Source organism: Odocoileus virginianus, chromosome 23, assembly GCF_023699985.2.
Source record: "Odocoileus virginianus isolate 20LAN1187 ecotype Illinois chromosome 23, Ovbor_1.2, whole genome shotgun sequence".
NCBI lineage: Eukaryota > Metazoa > Chordata > Mammalia > Artiodactyla > Cervidae > Odocoileus > Odocoileus virginianus.
In genome coordinates this window covers 5,956,692-5,978,486 of record NC_069696.1, presented here as the reverse complement: position 1 = coordinate 5,978,486, position 21,795 = coordinate 5,956,692, and the positions used below count along the sequence as shown (strand labels likewise).

Genomic DNA, 21,795 nt, shown 5'->3' with positions numbered 1-21,795 from the left:
TCAAATTCAAGGTTTACTCATGGTGTCCACTTTAAAGTTACTTTTTTTTTAAAATGCAACTACTCCACTCGAAAACATGACTGATACAGAACTTTACAGCACAGTGTGGGGACTGACAACACTGTGGACATGGCCGGTCTGCAGCCTCTCATGCCTGCATTAGCCAACACAGTGATAACATCCCAATGGGGACATAACACACACCGGCGGGCCACAAAGGTAACGGCCCGGGAAGCAGGAGACCACTCATGAGGCTGATGGTTTAAGAGTGAAGCAGGCCAGGAATCTACAGCCACCTGATGGGAAGGTGGCCAGTTCCTCCTCCCGCACCCCCAACAAGAAGAACCCTCCCAGAGCACGCTGCCGTTCACAGGGCTTCAGCCTGGCCGGAGCTGCCCACTGCCCTCCTGGCCCCAGGGGCATGTTACCTATGGGCCCCAGCGCAGGAGTCGGCAAGGTGCAGTTCATGCCTGGGCCTGGGCAGTAGGTGAGGGTGGCCCTGGGGCCCCAACACATCTGGTTAGGCAATGTGTACAATCCCCACACTGCTGAGGCCTGCCAGCCAGCGGTTCTCCACGGACCACACCTGATCACCCGTGCAAGGCCTACCACACCCGCTCTCCACAACCCACATGGGGCCCTCGGTGACTGAGTGGGTCGCCTCTCTGGACGGCGGCACTGGGCCTCAATCAAACCTCTGTCCTGGTGGGACTTTGCCTCGACGAAAAAAGACAACAGTGACACGGGACAAACACAACTCACACATCACCCTGCTCTTTTAAGAATGTGCTTTATACAAAATAACCAATTCATACGGAAATAAATCTACAGACCTCCAAGGATCAAAAAGATTTTTAAAAAGTTGTTTTAAAAAATTATCCAACACACAGTATAGAACTAAGTACTGAGGTAAGTGTGGCTCTCAGTGAAACAGGGGATCAGCAGACCAGACAAAATATACACAATATAAAAATAAATAGCATTCCCCTTCCCAGTACTGGCCAGGATCACGCATAGGAATCTGCAGCAGGAGAGCGGACGTGGGCCCAGCTGGGAACAGCGTTCAGCGCCTCACTCCCGGGCCCACCACCCTTTCCAAACACACAGGACACTCAGCTGGTTAACAGGCTTTTCCACATCAGCCACCAGGGCACAGTGAGGGAGAGACCAGCGGCTGAGACCACTGACCATCTGCTCGGCCAGGGCCCATGAAGCACAGGAGGATGGAGCAGCTGGAGGTCAGGCTCGCGCCCGCCTCACACGAGGACACAGCAGGGAAGGCCCAGCGCCCCAGGAAGAGTCCAGACCCAGAACAGGAACCAAGTCTCAGTTGAGGGCTCAGCCCCTGGCAGGGGAACCCACACCCAGGGGCAGAGGCTGAACAGCCTGACTCCCACGCACCCTGCTCTCTGTGGAGGGCACCCTGGCCCTTCCCTGGGCTCTGACTCGCTGGCTGCAGCTGCTATCCGAGTGACCCTGCCTCGGGGCTGCTGGCTGAGGGATCCTGGGTCCTGAGAGCTGTGGGTGTGGCTGAGACGAAAACGTTTAAAAAGCGAGAAAACCCTGAGCCCACGGTAGCCCACTCCTGGAACTGGCAGGAACCGGCACAAGGACGCTCCTGGGGTGTGGGGGCCAGGCTGGCCATGGGCTGAAGGCTCTCAGTCCACACCAAAGGTAGCCTTCTGAGAGTCCCCCGGCCCCGCCCAGGGAGGACGCCCTGCTGACCACAGGCACGAGGGCCCCCCAGTAAGGCAGATGGACACAGCAGCACTAGTCTCACTTTAAAGGAGGGACAAGAAAAGTGTTCTGAACAGGAATCCACGCGTCTGTCGTCACTAGGTCTCCACCTGTCCTCGGTCTAATAAATTTTAGCCAAGAGTTCTTAAAGGAGGGGGAAAAACTCAAGGCCAGAAACATTCCATAAGGCTCTTGTTTCCTCTCTGGATCTTTTCTGTCTCCTGGGTCTGGGGAACAGTTTCTAACATAACGCCTCTAAGGTGAGCAGCGGACAGGAGTCCTCCAGGTCCCTGACAGGTGACAGCGGTCCCAGGGAAAGGCCCCCTCCAGGACCTCCTCCCAGGCCAGTTCTGGTCGGGAAGAGTGCACGGGCCCTGAATGGGGGCGGGGGGGGGCCCTGAATGGGGGTGGCCCTGTGGGGCAACGCAGCACAGAGCCACACTCCCAACAGGGCTCCCCAGTGCCTGGCCTCTCTGCTCACCCCAAAGGGAGGCTCGGGCAGCGGGAGATGGGGTCGGGGCTGGGGGCTGAGCCACTAGAGGACTGTGCATGGTGGGCGGACGGAATGGGCAGGATTGCCGTAGTCCTCCTGGCCCTGCCCCAGCCTGGTTCTGCTCAAGGCAAGGGTGCCTGAGGCCCTGCACCCAAGCCAGCTTCCACGCTGGCCGGAGCAGGCTCTGGGCTGGGAACAGAGGCAGGGGCCAGGGTCTCCCCTCCCAGCTGGTGCACAGACACACACACGGAGCCCAAGTGTGCCAGGCATGTTCCCTCACTGCTCTAGAGCAAAGCTGGATTTGTCCACAACCCTTCCCCATCCTTCCCAAATGGTGATGCTGACATCCCCACCTGGAACCACATCACGCCCGAGACAGGGCTCCAACAAGAACCAGAATTCAATGGGAACACAGCCCCCAAACTTGCCCCACTTAAAAGCACGCCAAATTTAAAGTTTAAATAAGTCTTTAAAAAAAAAAATCGTGTTTCTGCGCCTGCATTCCCAGCGCTCCCCCTGCCCAAGCTCAGCATCTGGGCGTCTGGAGCTGGCATCTGGTCTCCACGGGGACTCTACTACTGGAAGCACGGGTTTGCTCCAGCTTCAGCAAGGATGCTGGGGCTGGATGGAAGGTTCTCTTGGCCCCTCACACAGCTGAATTTATAAGAACAAGCGCAGATCAATGTTTTCTGCAAGCTTTTCTACTATCTCAAAGGCATGCTTAAAAATACGCTATTTTTACAAGGACCTGTGACTTCAGGGTATCTCCCTTCAGCTGTTTCCTCCTTTGCTTTTGTGGGATATTCAAAAGCTTAGAGTAGGAGTCCTAACTTTGGTGGCATCTCAGCTAAACTCAAAGAATGCTTAACAGGGAGAATCCAGTGTCGCTTGCTTCTAAAACGATAATAAAGTAACTGAATACTGTAAAACTGTTTCCTATCACAGACAAGTGACTTCAAGAACTTGTTCTTGACAGCTATTTTAAATCACCATGACTTATTTTACTATATTCACATAAAATGGATAAAAACTATATATACTGAAATATTCCTAAATTCAAGCTGTAAATCTATACGATACATTTTTCCTATTAAAAACTGTGCAGCTTCTTTATTGACACTAAACATATACAAACCTGAGTAGTCACTGCCACAAACTGTGATTTGTGCAGGAAGCTTGTGACGTCTTCCAGACCACAGTCCCGGCAGGTCTGTGACAGGACGCGTCACTGCACCTTCCAACGAGCAAATGCTCCTGATACTGGTTTACACCTATCTGGCGGGCAGCTGGCCAGCCAGGAGGGGCACTGCTATCTCAGACCATGACCTGGGAGCCAGGCGAGGCGGCTGCCCGAGGGGAAGAGCCGTCAGAGGAACAGCGGCGCCAGGTGTGCCCCTCCTGCAGTCCCCCAAGAGTGAATGGGAAAGGGCTGTAAACACAGGGGGTCAGCAGGGCTGCGGGCCCACCGGCCAGACTCTATCCCCATCACCCACCCTCCCCGCTGTATGTACAATACATTCACCACCAACAGAAATCATCATAAAGGCAACATGAAAACTCTGTAAACTGGACCCAGCTCCAAACACACCCACATGAGCAGTCCTGTCCCCAGACGGCTACCTGAGTGCAGCTGCCATGACAGCCCAGCAACCCCCCAGGTCAGGATGTCTTCCCTGAACAAGTGTTCAGGGCCTGGAGAGACCACCAGAGTCCAGCCTGTCTGGTCCCCACTTTCACCCAGGACTTTGTGAGCGCGTCAGTTGTCAGGAGGGGCATCCAGGCTTCAGGCAACACAAAACGTGATGCTGGTGACAGGAGAGGCGGGTGGGGCAGGGCCCCATTCTGCACTTGCAGCTCTCTGTTTCCTGGGGCATGTCTCCTCCTGGGACTAGCTCTGTGAGAAGCAAAATACAGTTTCAGCAAAACTGACACGTGTTAACTGTTAAAAACAACAAAGCCACGGAGCCGCACACACTGCTCCCATCTAGGAAAACGGCGCAATCTTGCTTCACTGGGCAGTCCCACCAGGTGTGGTTTCTGAGTCCTGGACCCCGACTCAGCCCAGCGGCCAAGGACTGCTGCCGCCAGGGAGACCAGGGATGGGGTGGGGTTGGGGGAATCAGACTCTTCCAGATGATGTAGACAAGGAGTCACACCACAGAAGCCAGTCTGGGGAAGGAAATCTAACCCATCTCAGAGCTGGTGCCTGGGACAGGAATAAGGGGCTGGTGGGGCGGGAGAAAGCTGCTCCCGAGGCCCTCTGGCCGCACGGCTCACAACCCCTTTCCAGGCACCGTCCCTGGAGCCACAGCTGCCCGGAACCACACGGCCCTCACTGTCCACCACTCTGACCTGATCGAGGGGAAGTGTTGGGGGCTTCTGGGGGGGCAGCTCCTCCTGCGATGCCGCTGGCGCCGGTGTCTTTGGGAACGAGGGGCGGGACTGGACCGAGGGCCCCTGCAGTCTACAGACATCAGGAAGGAACAGTCAGGAACGCATGTGATGTCCTCAGTACAAAGGAAAAGGCGTACAGCCCCACCTGGACCAGCTGGGTGAGTGACCCCTGACCCGGGGGCTGCCACCTGAGGCAGGAGAGACATGCCTGATGCCACCTGCACAGTGCTCCTGACAAAGGTGTTCACTCTGACTCTGAACTGTGGCTAAACAAGGAGAAGAAGCCAGAGCCTGGGGCGCTCTGTCTTTGAAAAACAAAGAATGCAAAGCCAATGTTGTAAAGTACTGAGCAGGCCCAGCACCCAAATGTAGAGCCATGCACTGTGACTGGATCCTGAATGGGGAGAAATCAGCAAAACAGCGAGAGAAACAGCTACAAGAACACTTCGGGGACAACTGGAGACATCAGACAATGCCTCCGTCAGAGCACTAACACCAACTTCTCTGGCCAGGGTAGCGTCTGGGCTGCGCCAGAAAGATGCCCTAGGCTAGGAGACACACCAAAGTCTCAGAAGAGAAGGCAAAGAACAGACGAGACATGACAGACGTTCAGAGAGGGGTGAGCACATGCAGAGGGAAGGCCCTCAAGCCAGGCACTGGGGCTGGAAGGACCCGGGGGGCACGCAGGTTCTCACTGGGGCTGGGGGGACCAGGGGGCACTGGGATTCTCAGGGTGGTCTGTGCTGCTTTATGATGGGGCTTCCCAACCTTGACCTGGGGACTCCCTGGATCTCAGGTTGTCTCGCTGGCCTCAAGACACAGCTACTAGAATTATCAGGGAGTGGTGTATGGCCAAGTCTGGCTCTGGATACAATGAGTTTTCATTCAGTGTCAATGGAGAAATGAGTGGTAAGGGGTGAGACTAGGATACCATCCGTGACTACCCACCCAGATCTGAGACCCCCTCTCCCTGGCGAAAGTCTGCCCACAGCCTCAGAATTCTGGCGATTTGGTGTCCAAAACCTAACTCAACAGCACTGAAATGCCCATTCACCTTCATGAGGAAAAAAATACCACACACAAAACTGGGTTCTAATGCCAGTACTTTCCCAGTAAGCCCCTAGCACACAACCCACACGCTCCTCCTGGGCCCGGACCACCCAAGTCAGTCTTTCATTCCCAAGCCCGCTTCTCTTTGGGAGACTAGCATCTACTCTGCTTCATCCCATAGAAAAAAGGCACGCAGCTGCAGCCTTACCCGGACGGTCTGTACATCTCCTGGAAGGACGCCCTCACCCCATTTCCGGGGCCCATCTGCTCCATCATCACGGCCTGGAAGTGGCCCAGGCCCTCCTCAGGGAGGCGGTAGAGGGGGCACTCGGGGGACAGGCCGTTGGGTTGGGCCGCCACTGGGCGGTGAGGTGGGTGAGTAGCCGAGGGGGAGGCGTAAGCCCTGGGCTGGAAATGCGTGGCCGGCCGCTGCGGGGGATAAGGCGGTCCGGCGTGCAGCATCACTGTGTGTGGGGGGAAGGCAGGCGAACCGAAGGCCATGCCCGGGCCGAGCGGGGCCGGGGGCGAGCCGTAGAGACACTCGCTGGCCGACAGGGAGCCCTGCCGCCTGGCAGCCGCGTTGTGGTTATCTAGGTCCAGGAACTCTTTGGGGCTCTCTGGCTGCTCCACAGACTCATCCTGCTTGCCCTCGGCGCCGGGGTTCTGCCCCTCAGCCGTCTTGGCAGCCACGGCGTCCACCCGCGTGGGCGAAGTTAAGGCAGCGCTCAGGGCCTCCACCGCGTCCACCCGTGTGGGGGGGGTTAAGGCAGCACTTAGGGCCTCACAGCCCTGCAGCCCGGTCACAGCGCTCTTGTCGGGGAACAGGGGCCTGGCAGGGGCAGGCTGAGCTGGTGGGGGCCCGCTCGGGCTTATGGGAGCTGCGAGGTGTCTTGGCCAGTCTGAGAAGGTCTGTGGACACGAGTAGTAAGGAGTCCGCGGGTAGTGGTGGTAGGAAGGCTGCGGTGGCGGCTGGTAGGGATACCGCATGCCCTGGTGGGGGCGGTACCGAGGGAAGACTCCAGAATGAGGGTCATGAGACTGAAATGCCCGAGGGGGAAAGGGAGGGTGCGGGGCTGGAGGCTTGCCCCCCATCACAGGACCCACAGCCTGCAGGCCTGGGCCTACATGGTACCGTGTGGCGGAGCTGGGGAACTCCAAGCCAGGTGCGTACAGAGGGGAGCATGCAGGCTCTGCAGGGGGCGCAGCTTCAGGTGGTGCCCTGCCCTTGCCCTCGGACCCACACGGGGAGGCTTCCACCCGCAGTCCGTTTTCAGGCAGTGGCCCCAGGTCTGCCAGGGTGCACGCCTGGGTGGGTGGGCTGGCGAAGCCACTCCCTGAGAGCCAGGCAGACCTGACCGTGCTCGCTGGGCAGCCATCCCCAGGTTCCGAGGACTCCGGCCTGAGCTCCGGGCCCTCTGGGCCCCTTCCTTGGGGTGAGCTCCGCCTGGCAAAGTCGGCCTGCAGAGGGGGCGCAGGGTGAGGTAGCTGCTTGAGGAACGCCCCCTCTGAAGCACTCGCTGGTCTCTCCTCGAGCCTGGGCAAGGGATCCACTGCAAGGAAAGCAGAGACAAAGTCACACCTGGTGAGCTGAAACCCCAACACACGACAGGAACAGGCAGTCAAGATGACAACAACGTGTCCCCCACCCTGCCCCCCGCCTGTGATCTGTGTGCCTGACTCCAAGGAGGCAGTGGGTGCATTGGCTAACTGCAGGCTGGCTGGGAGACACGGCCTTGACAGTAAGGAGGAGCGGCCAGGCCTGAGGACGCTGGGAAGGCTGGATCCCAACCCGGTCCTGCAGTCAGGACACCCACCCAGGGAAGTACGAACAGGACTAGATGAATATATGCTAAATGAATGACAATACCCGCCGTGCCTGGGTTTTCTGAAAACAAGACATGGACAGTGTGTAACACTCAAAGGGCATCTTCAAGGGATTACAGAAATTTAATAAACAGTCATTAACCTACTGAACTCAAATGGTTAATTACAGACTCAGAATTCTTTACCATGCTATTGTTTTTGGCTATAAATGCGTCTTCTTATTATGATCTCTCAGGGAGGGCAGAGTTGTTGCCCAAGGGTATCAAAATAGGATTCTGGTCAGAGCTTACAGGCAAGATCAAGAATTCAGACCTTTAAGATCAACTAGGACTGTTGGCTCCTGAAAAACTAACACTGGCTTTAAAGATCACAGGTACAAGCTGCACAAGGATGATGAAAACGTGCACTTTTCATTATTCAGTCAACAAAAAACATACACAGAAACATACACAGAAATAAACACAAAATGGCTTAAAGACATGACACCATAAAACTCCTGGAAGAAAATATAGGCAGAATATTCTCTGACATAAACTGTCAGTCCCCCAAGGCAGTAGAAATTAAAGCAAAAATTAAAAAGTGGGACCTAATTAAACTTGCAAGCTTTTGTACAACAAAGGAAACCATAAACGAAATGGAAAGACTATCTACGGACTGGGAAAATATAGCTGCGAAGGATGAGACCAGCAAGGACTTAATCTCCAAAATATACAAGCAGCTCATACAACTCAACCAAAAAACAAACCCAATCAAAATATGGGCAGAAGATCTAAACACACATTTCTTCAATTAAGACATACAGATAGCCAAGAGGCCAAAATAAAAAGATGTTCATCATCACTAAACTAGAGAAATGCACATTTAAGCCACAATGAGGTATCAACTCACACCAGTCAGAATGGACACCACTAAAAAGTTTACAAATAACAAACAGTGGAGAGAGTGTGGAGAAAGGGAACCCTCTTACCTGTTGGTGGGAATATAAATTGGTATGGACACTATGGAGAACAGTGTGGAGGTTCCTTAAAAAACTAAACACAGAGTTAACGTATGATCCTACAATTCCACTCCTGGGCATGTATTTGCAGAAAGTAAGTGTTAGTCGCTCAGTCGTGTCCGACTCTTTGCGACCCCATGGACTGCAGCCCACCAGGCTCCTCCCTCCATGAGATTTTCCAGGCAAGGATACTGGAGTGGGTTGCCATTTCCTTCTCCAGGGGATCTTCACAACCCAGCGATCAAACCTGGGTCTCCTGCACTGCAGGCAGATTCTTTATCAACTGAGCTACAAAGGAAGACCTCTGTAGAAAACCATAATTCAAAAAGATACATGCACCCCATGTTCACTGCGGAACTATTTACAATGGCCAAGATATGTAAACAACCTGGATGTCTAGCAAAAGATGAATGCATAAAGACGTGGTATGTATATACTGTGGAACATGGCTCGGTCATAAAAAAGAATGAAATAATGCCATTTGCAACTATATGGACAGACCTAGAGGTTACATACTAAATGAAGTAAATCAGAAAGAGATAAACATATGGTATCACTTATATGTGGGATTTAAAATATGACACAAATGAAGGTATCTATGAAACAGAGACAGACTCGCAGACATAGAGAACACACTTGTGACTATCAGGTAAAAGGGTGGGTAGGAGAGCAATGGACAGATTGCTCTGTCCATTGAGAGATTGGGGTTGGAAGAATCAAACTATTATATACAGAATGTATAAACAAGGTCTGGCTTCAGCATAGAGAGATAACATTCAATATCTTGTGATAAACCATAATGGAAAAGAATGTCTAGATTTATAACTGTATCACTCTGCTGTGCAGTAGATATTAATTCACACAACACTGTAGATCAGCTATACTTCATTAAGAAAAAACAAAATGCAAACAAAACAACACAAACATCATGGCAACTAAGCAGACAGACTGCTCCTGAGACTCTTCCTCTAAAGCTCTGAATTCCAATCACATCTGAAATCATGCCTGGAAAATCATGCTGCAGGTGGCATTCACAGAGTCAGCCTCCCCTCCAAGAAATCGCTAGAAGGGAGTCTGCGCTCCTGGCCCACCACCCAGTTTATAAGGAACCACGTCACACTCTGCAGACGCCCAGGTGCCATGGCTCCCACACAGACACAGGCTAGATGTCCGTCCTCAACAGGCATGAGTCACACAGAGGAGGTCCACCACCCTTCTCCTGCACTTCGGTTTATCACTCTTGTAAATGGCGTTTCTAGAATCCTCCTGATGACGTGCCCATCTCACTACTGCTCCCCACCCTCAGTGCGCATGGACGGGGCCCAACGAGAAAGGCATGCGGAGAACTGAGCCAGGAGTAAAGCCCTGAGAATAGGTTCCCCGAGGGTCACTTCAGGACAGTCCTTTTCAAGTGGGGCTGGGCGATGCAAAGCTTGGACACACGGATGCCAGGTCCATTATGTCAGGTTTGAGTCGGTCTCCCCACCTAAGAGCTGGATGAAGGCAAATAACCACCTTTGTGCCCTGGAGCTTCCATCCATACAAACAAGAATACTAGTCAAAGTCCCCTCAAGGTTTATTCTGAGAGTGAAGTGAGCGAGCACCGGAAGGCTCGGCACGAGTGGGGACACAGCAGGCACTGCAGCTGCGCCATGGTCACCGCAAATGCTCGGGCCGCGGCCGGCTCAACACAGAGACAGTCAAGTGAAAGGGATCGGAGGCCAGCTGACATTTTATTTACTAGTCTGCATAAAAAGATGGGTCACTAGTTAACAGGGCAGATGGAGGGTGGAGGGAGCGCGCATGCACACATTACCTTGGCCGTTCTCAGGCTCCTGCACATCACTGCTGTCCTGTGTCCTCCCAGGGTCCCCCGAGGCAGGTTTGGGGGCTGCCAGGCCCATGGGTGGGAAAGGGCCAGGCAGGCAGGGGGGTGCAGGCTGGCGGGGGCGATAAGGCACGCCTGGCGGGCACCCGCGGGAGGAGAGCTGCTGCATGGCCAGCATCTCAGGGCTGTCCAGCATGGAATCCCCACCCTGCACACCCCGCAGGGCTGGGGCCGGTGCTCCAAACAGAGAACCCAGTGCTGGGGCTGCAGGGGGCTGGAGCCGCTGTCCGCCAGGTTTACATGGGGGGTGCAGGTACCCTGAAGGAGGAACGCTGTGAGGTAGGAAGCCGGATTGTTCTGTCCACTGGTTTGGGGGGAGGGGAGGTCTCATCACTCGGGAATCCATCATGTGACCCAAAGGGCGGGGCTGGTGAGAAGGTCCTGGCCCCACAGGGGGCTTCTCATCTGGCCCCAAGGGTCCGGGGTTTGCAGCACCGTGGCTCCCGTTCCAGACTGCAGAGTGCACTCGGCTCAGGTACTTATAGGGTCGGTACATATGGCCAGGAGGGACTTCTGGGCTCTCGGAGAAGTCTGGGGGTCTGGATGGAGCACCCCCATGCCTGGGAGGAAGGAGCCCTGGCTGGAAATGAGCAGGAGGATACACGCGCCCATCCTGGCTGGGGCCACTCATTTGACCAAGTGGCAAGGGTCCAGGTCGAGAGCCCATGTCAGCAAGGGGGGCCAGCCCTCCGCATGCCAGCTTCTCATCAGGGGGGCCACACCCAGGGCCTCGATGGTGATTAATTCCAGCTGGAGGCTGGCAACAGAAAAAGGGAAGCTGTGTTAACCCCGTGGTTATGGGGACTATGACTTTACCCTGGGGAGAGACGGTATTTCTGGAACAAACCTTGGCACCTGCACGCACTGAGCAGTCTGCTTACCTGTACAGCCAGAGGCGGGGGCTGGGGGCCAGGTCCACGGACAGGTGGCCCCGGGGTTCCAGGGGAGACGCTGACTTCAGCAGGATCCGACCCTCGGAGAGGACAAAATGCTCCCTGTCCTGCTGGCCTCTGGAGGGCATGGGGCAGAAGCAGGGAGGAGGAGGAGAGAGTACATCCTTCACGTCCTGATGACCGGGCTCCGGCTCATGGAGGAGCCCCAATGCCCTGGCCTACGGAGGGCGGATCAGGGGCTTCCATCCCCACCCTCAGAGCCCCTCCTCCCTACCAGCCTGGAGAGGTGCATTTATGTACTGGATGTACCCCACGCTTTGACTTACAAGGAGTGAGATTTTAATTCAAATTTTTGCCCCATTGAGAATGTGTAGTTCTAATGATTAACAAAAAGGATTTAACACAGATGAAGACTAAATGAAGATGGTGGAGAACTTCACACACCCCCCAGGCCCCAGTCAAGAGAAACTACTACTGGATGAGGCTGATCCTTGCTAGCTAGCTTGAGAAGAGAGGCTGGCCAGGGCAACGAGACACAGGGGCCCAGAGAGGCAGCTGCCATTCGAGGCACCCACCTGGCCAGGGGGCTGCAAGGAGCTGCTCTGACCAGCCCCAGAAGCAGTGGTGCGGCGGCCCAGGGGCAGCGACTTCCCTCCATTCTCCGCGGGCTGCCTCCGGCCTGGTGCCTCCGAGTCCCGGGAGCGCGTGCACACGTGACTGCGCGCGCCCCGCCCCCGCCTCTTCTCCCGCCTCTCCTCCTCCCGCATCCACGGCTCCTCGTCTGTGTCCCCGTCCTCCCCAGGAAAATGCTTCAGCATCGCCCGGTGGAAGCACCTTTCCAGGTTGTCTGACATCTTGGTGTACTCTGTAGGGGACAGAGGTGTGAGCCCCCGCACCGGGCAGGCCCCCAGACCACCTCCCCCCACTCAACTGCAAGTTCTTTAGTGCCTCCTGCCTTTAGGGCTATAGACAAGAGACAGGACACAATTTCTGGCCTAAGAAACTGTCCAGACTGTGTGGCTGGCACAGGGGTCCCAGGAGCCCAAACCAGTACAAATTTAATTCTTCAATGCCAAACTGCAGAAACATTAAGTACAATCACGGAACCTCCAAGCTTCGGCACCTGCAGCAACACTGGCTGCGTCATCCAAGGTCTGCCCTGTGACTGTAAGACGGTGGGTGAGCAAGGCCCAGGATGACCAGGCCCAAGACGAAAACCAGGCCAGCAGCCGCCATGCCTCTCGCTGTGGAGGACGGACAGGGCCCGGCACGGCCCAGCCCATGGCTTCAACACACCCTCTCTTCATGGTCCTGAGAAAGGGCTGAACCTGGAGAAAGTGCGTTTCTGGATACACCTGTTTTTCTTGGTCCTGCTACTGTAGCAGGCTAGAGCCACAGCACCCCTCCTCCACTCACCGCTGCTTTCCCCATTGTATTTTCGACAGTTCCTGAACATAGTCTTCATGTCGTTCACAAACTCCTCCTTGGTACAGTATAAACCTCCATTCAGTTTCTTCTCCATGCTTGAAATATCCATGGGGACCTACAACAGGCCACACTCGTTACTATCTGTTGGAGGAACAGTGCTTTGTAGTCCCCACACCACTAGGAGCTGTTTGAAAACCTGGGAAGCACCCAGCACCCGGCCCTGAGGAGCGCCAGCTGATTACAGAACAGCACAATCACCACAGAGGCACACGGCACAGTCACAGAGCTGACAAGACCGCCTCTACCTTAATGATCTGGTAGTAGTTAGGGGCATACGATTCATCCACTGGTTCCAAAAAGGGCCAGGAATCCTTGTGTGCCTTCACCACGTCCAGAACTGAGGGGCCAAAGAGAAGAGCAGGGTCAGCACATGCACTTGGGAACACACTCGGTGCAACACAGGCGTGGAGCGTGGGAACTGACCTTTGTACATGGCGGTGAAGTCATCATCTAGCTCGAAGCTGTGAATCAGAGAGAGCGATCAGCAGTGACTGAGACCCCCTTCTCTCCCCAGTGCCCTAGATTCACCCTGACACACAGCTCTCTGGACCAAGACTTGGAAAAGTCCCCAGTGAACCTCTGTGAACGTCTGCTAAGGTAAGTCCGTAACACTGACGACCTCCAGAAAACACGAGAGAGTTGGCACACTCACCGCCCCCCTCAGCCCCCCTCAGAGGGCTGGGGCCACTCTGCACTCACGGGTCTCTCGTCCTCTTCTCGGCCCGCGGTGGGGACTGGGGGTCCAGGTGGGACAGCTGGGGGGGCAGCGCCTTCCCCTGGGCCAGCAGCCAGGCCCGCTCCTCCCTGAGCCGGCGCCTCTTGGCTCGATCTGCGAGAACACGGAGCACAGGCGCGTCAGGACGCCACAAGGGAGACCCATGCTCAACTGCGCCCTCTGCCGACCTCTGCACGGACAGGAGAGAGGCTTCATGGACTCCTGTCCTGGGGGTCACAGAGAGGGAGGTCAGGGAGGCCAGCGGCCCTGGTGGGTAGGGGAAGGAGTGAGAGAGAGAGCAAGCAGGTTAGAAGGAAAAGGGGAGCAGAGGGCCGACAGACAATCACCCTCGCTGACCAGCTCCAGCCCTTTCTATGTTGCCCACACGAAGACAGTATCTCCTGTTTAGGACCAGAACTCACTCCAAACACACCAGGACTGTACCAGCCCTCTGAAGCGCTCACACTGGTTATCCCACCCCCGGCACAGCCACCCGCCCCCATCCACACCGGTGCAGGAGGTGCCAGGGAAGTGAAGAAGCCAGCTGGACAGGCCAGGAGCTAGAAGGGAAGGCATTTTCTGGACCCCAGACATGGCCACGACAAACACACTGCCAGTGCAATGCTGGTCTGCTGGCAATGGGGAAGAAGAAGCAAGGACTCGGGATACCATCCAAAGGCAAGACACATGACGGAGGGATAGGCGGGAAGATGCCTGGTGGGAGCAGACACGGCCCGCAGATGCCCGCTCTCACCAAGCTCCCTCTGCTCCAATGTCAAGCTTGTGTATAAATAAACTTGTATGTGTAAGAGAATCTACACCTGCTTTAATTAATCAGAGGCATTTTGCTATTAACAACTTTTATTAAAATTGGTTTCTAAGAAAGAATGATTTCAAGTTTAAAGAAAAGTGTAACTAAATTAATGCACATACATGTATCAAACTGTTAAACATTAGGCCTCATGAACTCAATCCAGGATTTCACAACCAGTCAACCGATTCTTCACGTCATCAGAATCACTGTCTGAACAGACACTCCTCCCCAGGCGCAGGCGAGCCCCGGGGCCCACAGGTGAAGGCAGTGTCGGTGCCCCCCACGGCTACAGCAACTCCTTCACAAGCGATGCCACCACCTCACTCACTCCCACGTCGTGATGTGGAGTGTAACGTGGAATCCTGATGTTTCTGTCTGGCTGCTCCAGACAGGAGTGGACCAATATTTACTACTTGTCAACATGTGCCCAAAAAGTTCCTTCAATTTTTAAGTAAAAATAAGATATTTTTCATTTGCACCAAGAATCGTATTGATTAATGTATTCTCCATTTTGTTTCATTATTTTCTTCTATTTTTCAGGCTACTTCATTATTCTATCTTCCCAAAATTTTATCATTTTGAGCAAAGAACTGTTTCAGGTGCCTTTTACAGCCTTCCGGGGAACTGACATTTTTTTTCCTTTAAGAGAATTTTGTAAAGACCAAAACAAATAGAAATCCAATGGTGCAATGTCTGTTGAATACGGTAGATGAATCAGAACTTCCCAGCCAAGCTGTGACAGCTTTGCCTGGTCATCAAAGAAACATGCAGCCTTGCCTTATCCTGATGGAAGACTATGAGTTTTCTGTTGACTAATTCTGCATGGTTTTCATCAAGCGCTGCTTTCACTTGGTCTAACTGGGAGCCGAACTTGTTGGAATTAATTGTTTGGTTTTCCAGAAGGAGTTCATAACAGAGACTCCCTTCTGATCCCACCATATTACACAACATCATCTTCTTTGGATGAAGACCAGCCTTGGTATAGTGCTGAGATTTCCATTTGGCACTTTTAAATATTTTCCTTCTCTGTTCTCACTGTGTTCATCCATTCTTTTCCCCACTTAGGTGAACATCTTTATGACCATTACTTTAACTCTTTATCAAATAAATTACTTTTTTCTGAGGTTTTAATCTCCTATTCTTCTGTGTCTTCATTTTGCTAGACCCTCTGTGCTGGTTTCTATGCAGCAGATGAACAACCACCTCTCTGTCCTAAAGGCGGAGCCTCACAAAGGAGACCAGCCTTTGTGTTCAGCCCTGCCCAGCTCTTGGTCATCTCTCAACTTCCTGTGGTGCTTATCCAGACAGCCTGATGTATTTTAGTAAATCCCAGTAGTTGAGAACATGCAGAGACCTGTCAGTGTCCCAAAGTGAGGTACCTCAGCACCTAGATTCAGGAGGTCGGGGTGAGTGAAACTGTGTGACGGTACCAAGAGGCGTGAACCCCAGGGACAAAACAAGTCGGTCCAGGGATGTGAGGCATCGTGTGCTGACCACAGTCCAGTCATGATGCTGTGCTGTGTATGTGAACAAGTGTGGTACAGGCTACATGACTGCGTTAAAGACACTAACCACGACCAAGGTCAGAATGGAGTTAGCCTATTATGAATCAGAAGGCAGTAACTAGGAAAGCGAGGGGTCATCACATGATGAGGCCAGATGCAGCCCAGCCGAGAAGGCGGGACGGAAGGAACCCAGAACAAGGGCAAGGACACTGCAGGGGCAGGCCCCAGGGCCCCCGCTCCCACACCCAGCCCAGCAGAGCCGCTCCTACCTTCCACGGCCTTGACCCTCTCCTCCAGCTCCCGCTTCCTCTCCTCCTTCAGCAGCTGCTCCTGCTCCTTCTTCTGCACCGCGAGAAGGATCTGGCGCTCCTCCTCCTCCTCCCGGCGCTTCTGTTTCTCTAGCCTGCTGAGCACAGGGGTCTCCTGCGAGGAGTTAAAAAGTTCAGTCAACATGCTTTATAGAGCAAAACCAGGTCTTTGCTCTGAGTAAAGAGTCCACATTTTCTATCCCACACACAGCATTAGATAGCTGGATGACTTCTGCCTTAAATGCAAATTCATCTTGTCATCTGTGCAATCAATGAATGAGTACAGACACACACTCACAAGACAATGGGGAATGAACAGCGCGGAGCTGGGCCCGATGGTCACACAACTTGTCGTCTCTGGGAGACAACCTTCTGGAGAGGAGGCTGGAGTGGAGAGGAGACATCAATCTCCCCTAAGTAACGAAGAAAGGGGGAGACAGCACAGACAACTTCAGTCATCTGCACGCCTCAGAAACTCTTAACTTCTGCACTTTCCTCTATTAATCAAGCAATTTAAAAAAAAGGAGGGTTCAGTGGGAGGGGCCACCATTTTGCCTTAAGGAATAGGAAAGAGATGAAGTGACAGCACAGAAATGCACCTGACTAAGAAATTCAGGGAACGAAAAGCTAACCAGGACCACTACCATCAATAGTTTCTCAAAGTCTTACTCTGGGTGTTTCCAATACTGCTAGTTCTGAGCCATCTGTAGCCCACAAAACTCAAGCTAGGGCTGAAATCATTATGTTCAATTTCTTCCCTGGGCTTCTGTGCTGATGTGTAAGGTACTTTTTCTTTTTTAAAATTATTATTGAAGAGGTAATAATTGTTACCTGTAATAACAGAGAATGCCTGTAAGATGCACAGATACAGAAAAAAAGAATCAGGTGTCTGCAAAGGAAAAATGCACATTACACTAGCAAGAAACGTCAATTATTCCAAATCTGGTGAAACTAAGTCAGGAATATGATATTTTTATTTTCAGTAGAAAGAAGATCTAAGAATTTTCTACATAAATATCTTTAATCTGTGGAAATTACACAAGTGGTCTTGACGTGGAAAGAAAAAGATGATGGCAGACTTCCATCCAAATGACAAGTGTTAGTCGCTCAGTCATGTCTGACACTTTGTGACCCCATGGACTACAGCCCACCAGGCTCCTCTGTCCATGGGATTCTCCAGGCGAGAATACTAGAGTGGGTTGCCATGACCTGCTCCAGGGTACCTTCCTGACCCAGAGATCAAACCCAGGTCTCCTGCACTGCAGGCAGATTCGTAACTGTCTGAGTCACCACAGAAGGACATACATATGTATGCCGTATATACAAAATCATCATTAAACACAGAAACCAATCTGATCGACATTTTTTTACTTTTTAATGGTCCTTAAAACGAGTTTCAATTATCATTTAACTCAGAAATAGAAAGTGCTCTTGCCTAGATAACAGACCTTCTGAAAGTCATTTTTACTGTTCAAATTCTAAGCGTGACTTTAAAAGAGCTGGCTAACAAACAAGGTAAAAATCTTTCAGAGTAAAAGAAGAGAGATGAAAAATTTTTAAAAACTTAACTATTGTTACTGTACCATGTACTGTACCATATACATGTACTGTATCATGTATACTGTAGTCAGTCGCCCAAATAGAATTAAACAAAGTTCCTTGACTTCTAGATCCTATAACCAGAATGGGAGGTCTGCACGGGGTTTACATGAGCTGGATGTGCTTTCAGAAATGAGGCTGCTGCAGGCATCTCATGGACAAGCCTCCCACTGACAGGGAAGCACCTTCCCATCCTCTGCCCCTTCATCCCTTCACAGGTCTCTAATCACACCCACTGTGGCAACATCTCTCCCTTGCTGAGAAGTCGTGTGGAGCTGCTATTAACAAAGCAAAGCAGACCAAACCTCTCCTCTGCTCAGCTCAACAAGGATCCATGGATGGGGCGGTGGACAGGTAGGGGACAGGTGAACACAAGCCTGGCAGGTGGAATTACTTCCTTCAAAGAAAGTGCTGCATTTTCTACACATCAGACCCAATGAAAAACAGAGAAAAGCAAGTGCTAACCACAGAGTGAGGTCAGCATGAGCATGTCCTCCCCTGCCTAAGGAAGAACACGCTGTGGAACATGCTCCCTCCTGCCACAACAAAGACATGTAACAGGACAAGCAACTCAATGAGGACTCAGGTCAACAGTAACCAGGAAAACAAAGAAGATATGTCTCCTGCCTGAAGTCAATGCAAGGAGGAGAAAAGGGAGAAATAGGTCATTATGCACATCCTAAGACTATCCATATAATTTTTTCCAACAAATACAACAGTGTATTATTCTTAATATGGAAAGATATCTAAAGCAATTAACAGCTGTTGCTGTTCAGTTACTAAGTCCTGTCTGACTTTTTGTGACCAGCAAAAAAAATGCAACATGAGTACAAAATTCACAGAAGGTAGATAAAACACATCCATGATCCTAAGAAAAAACAAAAGATTATTCATTCACAGCACTGTAAAAGATGAAAAAAGTGACATGTCTACAAAGACATGGTAACACGGATAGCTCAAAGTGCTGGGGCCACGGATCTCCCAGAGGACAAGCGAGACACATGTCAGCAACCCTGGGCAGGGTAATCACATTGTGTGACTTCATCTTACAGTTAGACAGCCAGACAAAGTGTTTCTGAGTATGTTACAGTCAACATTATTTAAAATAGTGAACAATATGTAAATATCTTATAGGTTTAAAATAGGTAAAATTACATAACCATTATGTAGTAATTAAAATTGTTTTTCTGAAGAATATTTAATGAAATATGAAAAGGCTCATATTAAATGAAAAACACAGGTCACAAGACAACAGGCAGTATGATCCCAGGTTTGTGATAAATGTTCAGAGAAAAGGCCTGAAGCAAACACATGAAGCTGTAAACAGGGAACCTGTTACTATGTCTCCTGCACTTTTACACTCGACTCCCCTAGTTTTCTATAAGAACAAATAAATTCCTTAGGACACAGAACAACCCCTTCCCAAATAAGCTGGGGAAATCATCCAGTATTACATGTTCTACAATGATCTAATTTTTATTAACTTTTTAAATAGAGATCACATTGTAGTGGGAGTAAATTCTACAATTCAAATGTTAAAAGTACCAAGAGATTGCTACCATGTATAGACTTTATGGTGTGGCATTAAAATTAATCTTAAATAGATTGAAGATATTTTGCTAAAAATGAAACAGGAATTTTTACATTTTTTGTAAGAGTATTGCTGATTTACAGTGTTGCCTTTGTTTCTGCTATACAGCAAAGTGAATTAGTTACTGTTGTTTGGTAGCTAAGTCATGTGCGACTCTTTGGGACCCCACGGACTGCAGCACTCCAAGCTCCTCTGTTCTCCACTATCTCCTGAAGTTTGCTCAAATTCATGTCCATTTAGGTGGTGACACTACTGCACCATCTCATCCCCTGCTGCTTCCTCCTTTTGCCTTCTGTCAGTTATACATATACACATATCCATGCTTCCGTCTAGACTCCATTCCTATATAGGTCATTACAAACCACTGAATAGAGTTCCTAGGTTCCTATTAACTATCTTTTATATATTAAAGCAAAAAATTTAAAACTTAGGAAAATCATAAATGCCAAGGACTGCTGCAAAATCAGAGATTATGCATCATTTTGAAACACACATACAGATACTGAGGTGAAATTCACACGAAATGAACAACTGTCAGTGCACAGCTGAGGGGTGCTCAGCATATTCACAGTGCCTGGCAACCACCATCTGGTTGACCACAGAGCACCCTCAGCACCAGAGACAAAGCCTCGACCTCCATCCCAGCCGCGCCGCACCCTCACACTCCAGCCCCTGGTGACCACCAAGTGATTCTCCTTCTGTGGATCTATTTATTCTGGATGTTTCACACAAATGGAATTATACAATTTTTTGTCTAGTTAGTTACTTTTAAAATACATTAATATTTATACTAAGCATATAAGAAGTAATAACTTACTCACGGGGATGATTTGACAGAATAGCACTGAAACATGTATATCACCATATGTGAAATAGATGACCAGTCCAAGTTTGATGCATGAAACAGGGCACTCGAAGCTAGTGCACTGGGATGACCCAGAGGGATGGGATTCGGAGGGAGATGGGAGGGGGATTTGGGACAGGGGGGCACATGTACACCTGTGGCTGATTCATGTCAATGTATGGCAAAAAACACCACAATATTATAAAGTAATTAGCCTCCAATTAAAATAAACTAATAATAAAAATAATAATAATTTAGTCACCTGAAATTAGAGTATCTTAAAAAAGCACACTGGTAAGACTCAATCGCATACAAATAATTCTATTAAAAAATGAGCCAAGGATCTGAACAGACATTTTTCCAAGAAAGACACACAGATGGTTAACAGACACATGAAAAGACGCTGAACATCATTAATCATCACAGAAATGCAAATCAAAGCCTCACACCTGTTAGAATGGCCATGATGGGTATCAACAAAATGACAAGAGATGGCAAGTGCTGACAAGGATATGGAAAAAGGGAACCCTTGTGCACTATTGGCAGGAATATAAAGTGGTACAGACACAACGGAAAAAAGAGTACAGAGGTTCCTTGAGAAAATAAAAAACAGAATTTTACCATATGACCCAGCAATTTCATTCCTGCCTATCTTTCCAAAGAAAGTAAAAGCACTAGCCTGAACATGAATACAACTCCCATGGTCACTGAAGCACAACAGCCAAGACTCGGCCGTAACCTACGTGTCCACTGGTGGATGGAGGAATGGAGAAGGGTGGTGCATGTACAAGGGAATATTACTCAGTCACAGAAAGGAAATGCTGCCATAAATGACTACATGGATGACATGAGGGGATTATGCTAAGTGAGATTAAGTCAGAGAAAAGCAAATAAACTCACCTGCATGTGGGGTCTAAAAACACTGAACTCAAGATACAGAGAATAGACAGGGGTGGGCAAAATGAGTGAGATGTACAGACATCCATTTATAAAATAAATAACTCCTGGGCATAACATGGGCTTCCCTGATAGTTGAGAATCCACCTGCAATGCAGAAGACCCCAGTTTGATTCATGGGTCGGGAAGATCTGCCAGAGAAAGGACAGATTACCCACTCCAGTATTCTTGGGCTTCCCTTGTGGCTCAGATGGTAAAGAATCTGCCTGCAATGCAGGAGACCTGGGTTCAATCCCTGGGTTGGGAAGATCCCTGGAGAAGGGAAAGGGGATGAGATGTACAACATGGTGACCACAGTCAATAATACTGTGTTGTGTATGTGAACACTGAGAATAGATTTTAAAGTTACTCATCACAAGAAAAAATTCTGTGTGAGGTGACAGATATTAACTAGACCTACTGCTGATCATTTTGCAATGTGCACAACTATCAAATCATTATGCTGTACACTCAAAACTAATTTTACACATCAATTACATCTCAAAAAAAAAAAAAGTCTGCGATTCCAAGAGCTCAACAACAACAAAACTCAGAGCAGAGTGCTCACAAAGGCTGAGAGCAAGAAGCAAGGTCTAGGACCTACCTGCATAACATGCTCCTGACCGCCCCTGCTCACTGGGGCCCTTCTGTCCATTTCAATCCCTGCCTGTCCCCCATCCTGCCTTCCCCAGGCTCCCCCACCTCAGGTTGCCTGTTGT

The 21,795-nt window shown here is 50.8% G+C and overlaps 1 protein-coding gene across 1 annotated transcript in view; it reads right to left on the bottom strand.

Annotated features, from left to right (window-relative positions):
• Positions 1–774: 774 nt before the first annotated feature.
• Positions 775–21,795, bottom strand: part of CECR2 (CECR2 histone acetyl-lysine reader) — a 116,974-nt gene continuing 95,953 nt past the window's right edge. The window contains exons 8-18 of the mRNA XM_070453280.1: positions 16,068–16,221; positions 13,464–13,593; positions 13,188–13,225; positions 13,010–13,101; positions 12,693–12,819; positions 11,852–12,141; positions 11,265–11,393; positions 10,312–11,140; positions 5,883–7,224; positions 4,583–4,694; positions 775–4,124 (exon numbers count right to left, since the gene is read on the bottom strand). Of these exons, the coding sequence (XP_070309381.1) occupies positions 4,119–4,124; positions 4,583–4,694; positions 5,883–7,224; positions 10,312–11,140; positions 11,265–11,393; positions 11,852–12,141; positions 12,693–12,819; positions 13,010–13,101; positions 13,188–13,225; positions 13,464–13,593; positions 16,068–16,221 (3,249 nt within the window). The 3' untranslated portion in view covers positions 775–4,118. The remainder of the gene's footprint in view (positions 4,125–4,582; positions 4,695–5,882; positions 7,225–10,311; positions 11,141–11,264; positions 11,394–11,851; positions 12,142–12,692; positions 12,820–13,009; positions 13,102–13,187; positions 13,226–13,463; positions 13,594–16,067; positions 16,222–21,795) is intronic.